Here is a 2780-nt window from a genome sequence, read left to right as displayed (position 1 = left end):
CTATCTATCTATCTATCTATCTATCTATCTATCTATCTATCTATCTAATCAATGCAAAATCAAAGGAAACTATCACTGATGACAGTTACAAATAATACTGCGTGTTTTGTGCAATTTATTTATTTTTTCGCGTTAAGAAATTTTATATGCAAAATAACAATTTTAAATGTGAACAAATATAACAATACCTATAATTCGGTTTTTCGCAGCGTGAATTCAAATAAAATGAAGCAATAGCAGAAATTAAACAATGTGCTTGAGTAAAGCTGATCTAATGATCTACAATCAGATCACAAGGCAGTGGAAGGTTCTGGTTCTGGTTGATGATGAGCCCGTTTAAAGGATTGTGTTGGGCGGTGCTGCGCCCTCTGGTGGTAGAAATATGAAACAACAGAAAATAAATCTGGTGGCTTCTCGAGTGGAAGAGCACTTGTTTTTTAATCACCACCTTTTACATTAAATTTAATTTAATTGATCCAGTTTCTTTGACCTGGTCTAATGGCATTATATCTGTGTTTTACTTTTGAAAAGCTTCTCTAAACTTTGTCTTTTATGACGCTCTCACTCTGGTAAATTAGTACTTTGACACATTCCCTTATGACTGCAGTTAATCTGTTCATGTCTCTCAGAACCTGGATTTAGCTAAAGACCCCCAGAAAAAGGGACAAAACCCGGACCACAGCGGCTGAACCCGCAGTGCATCAAGAAGAGAGGAGGCGGACAGGTGGGTGTACATTCTCTAGGACCAATCACAGCTGGTCATCAGGTCAGTACTTATCTGAAGCTTTCAGGCCAGGCGCTGATCTTTTGGATCTTTTTCCTGTCCAAGTTGAGACCCACCTTTCGCCATACCATGGTAAGAGACTTTGTGATGATCTGTAGCACTCCTGATGAGCTGTGGGACGTTGCATGAATTTACAGCTGAGAGATAAGGACTTCTTGAATGAATAAAACCCTCTTGATTGACATTAAAATATGAGTTTTTGCAAAAAAAAAAAAAAAGGTTTGAAATTATGTATTTTCATTCTTTTTAGACCAGCTACACGGATAAAGGGGAGAAGGTGAGGTTTAACTGTTCAGTTTTGGACCAGGAGCGTGTATTCATGATGCTTTTTAATGTGCACACTAACAGAATCATTTCTCCTCTGGACAAAGTTTTATTAGTTCCTGCCTGCAGGACTCTTTTTCTCACAGACTTTACTTAATGAACTCTTTTTGCTGGACTTTTAGCATGCGAGGGGAAAGTTTGTCAAGTTTCATCACATCACCTTCTGGGTTGGCAACGCCAAGCAGGTCAGTTTTTTTTAAGACAAACAGTTCACACTGATTTGAGTTAGTTCACTTCTCATGGTAACAACAGTCTTAAATCTTTACAGGCAGCTTCATTCTACTGTGATAAGATGGGCTTCCAGCCTCTGGCCTACAAGGGTTTGGAGACGAGCAGCCGTGAGGTGGTGTCTCATGCCATCAGACAGGATAAGGTAGGAGTCTATGCCGTGACGAAGTGATGGATTCAGTGTTTGGGTGTCCAGCATTTCCCTCCTTTCCTCTTACAGATAGTTTTTGTGTTCCAATCTCCTCTAAACCCTGGAAATGAAGGCGAGTTGGCTCCTCTGTAAATTTGACATCCAGTCAAAGATGAGAGGCTGCGATCTTGACAAACCTGCACCTTTTTCTCCAGAAATGGGGGAGCACTTGATGAAGCATGGAGACGGAGTGAAAGACATCGCTTTCCAGGTCGAGGACTGTGATTTCTTGGTTAAGGTAACAGGATGGAGGGCGGTGCTGATGGGGTCGGTTAACTCTTTGCTTCACATCACAATAAACTAAAACAAGTTTTACATCCTCAAAAATAGCATCAGTCCACTTTAAAATGTATCTCATCCTCGTGAATAAAGCACATCAAGAGAATTTTACATTTGGTGAAGGTGTGGTTTGAATTCCCTTCAGCTTTTATCCTGATCTTTTGGAAAAATCTTGCATTATTTTAATCAAATGTTTTGTTTAAGTTGTTGAGTAAATGTAGCAAGATGAAAAGTTTAGTATTTGCCTCTAAATTATGGCAGAGCAGAGATTTTCTTAACAAAAAAAACAACAAAAAAAAGAAGAAAGTATCCAAACAAGGTAACAAGCCCCTTAAACTTTGTGGTAAAGTTCAGTACATTTCCATGACTATTCGTAGCATTGAGCAACAGGAGACATTGAGTAATAAAAGACAGGATTTATAGATTTGACCTCCCCTGCACTCAGATTCACTCGTTCCCATTAACTGAGTCTTAACTGTTTATTCCCTGCACGCTGAGTGTTGAAACAAGGGCAAACATGGCAGCAGAGCACCGCAACAGGTTCTGCTCAAGAGCACCTCATCTGAACTCTTTACCCCAGTCAAGGTCGATTTAACTCGTTTTAGACAAACTGTCTGTGTTGATCGTTGGGAAGCTGCATCAAATATCTGAGATGAGCCTTTCACAGCTAAAAGTATGTTTGGGAAGACTCCTGCGTAGGGCTTAAACGACTGCATCATTTTTAAAGTCGACGTTAACCCGAGAAAAGTCGAGTCGACGACGTCGTAGGAACTCAAGACGCTATATCATATACGCAAATAAAAATGAGCTAAAAACATAATTTATTATTTACACCAAAAAAAAGAACAAGAAAACGGTTGGCGTATGTTTACGCTCTTACTATTTATCATACTTTAAAAAAACAACAACTATTATTAAGCTGCAAAAGTGAAAGAAACGTGCGGCACGTAAAAGATAAGGCTAAGAACAGCAGGG

The 2780-nt window shown here is 39.4% G+C and overlaps 1 protein-coding gene across 1 annotated transcript; it reads left to right on the top strand.

The window, feature by feature from the left end:
* Positions 1–775: 775 nt before the first annotated feature.
* LOC119420329 (4-hydroxyphenylpyruvate dioxygenase-like) lies at positions 776–1962 on the top strand. The gene is made up of 7 exons (XM_037687716.1): positions 776–856; positions 1035–1061; positions 1231–1293; positions 1377–1481; positions 1557–1599; positions 1682–1764; positions 1951–1962. Exons 1-7 carry the CDS (start codon positions 854–856, stop codon positions 1960–1962), a joined length of 336 nt encoding a protein of 111 aa, XP_037543644.1. The 5' UTR covers positions 776–853.
* Positions 1963–2780: the final 818 nt, after the last annotated feature.

The sequence above is a fragment of the Nematolebias whitei genome, chromosome 14 (genome assembly GCF_014905685.2).
Source record: "Nematolebias whitei isolate Nwh7 chromosome 14, NemWhi1, whole genome shotgun sequence".
Lineage (NCBI taxonomy): Eukaryota > Metazoa > Chordata > Actinopteri > Cyprinodontiformes > Rivulidae > Nematolebias > Nematolebias whitei.
The sequence above is the reverse complement of the archived record's forward strand: the minus strand, read 5'-3'. Positions and strand labels throughout refer to the sequence as shown.

What these genes read in the sequence shown, in the direction of transcription:
- LOC119420329 (XM_037687716.1), top strand. An exon ending in ACACGGATAAAGGGGAGAAG is followed by an intron (nt 1,062 to 1,230) that starts GTGAGGTTTAAC and finishes CTGGACTTTTAG; the next exon opens with CATGCGAGGGGAAAGTTTGT. An exon ending in ATGCCATCAGACAGGATAAG is followed by an intron (nt 1,482 to 1,556) that starts GTAGGAGTCTAT and finishes TTCCTCTTACAG; the next exon opens with ATAGTTTTTGTGTTCCAATC.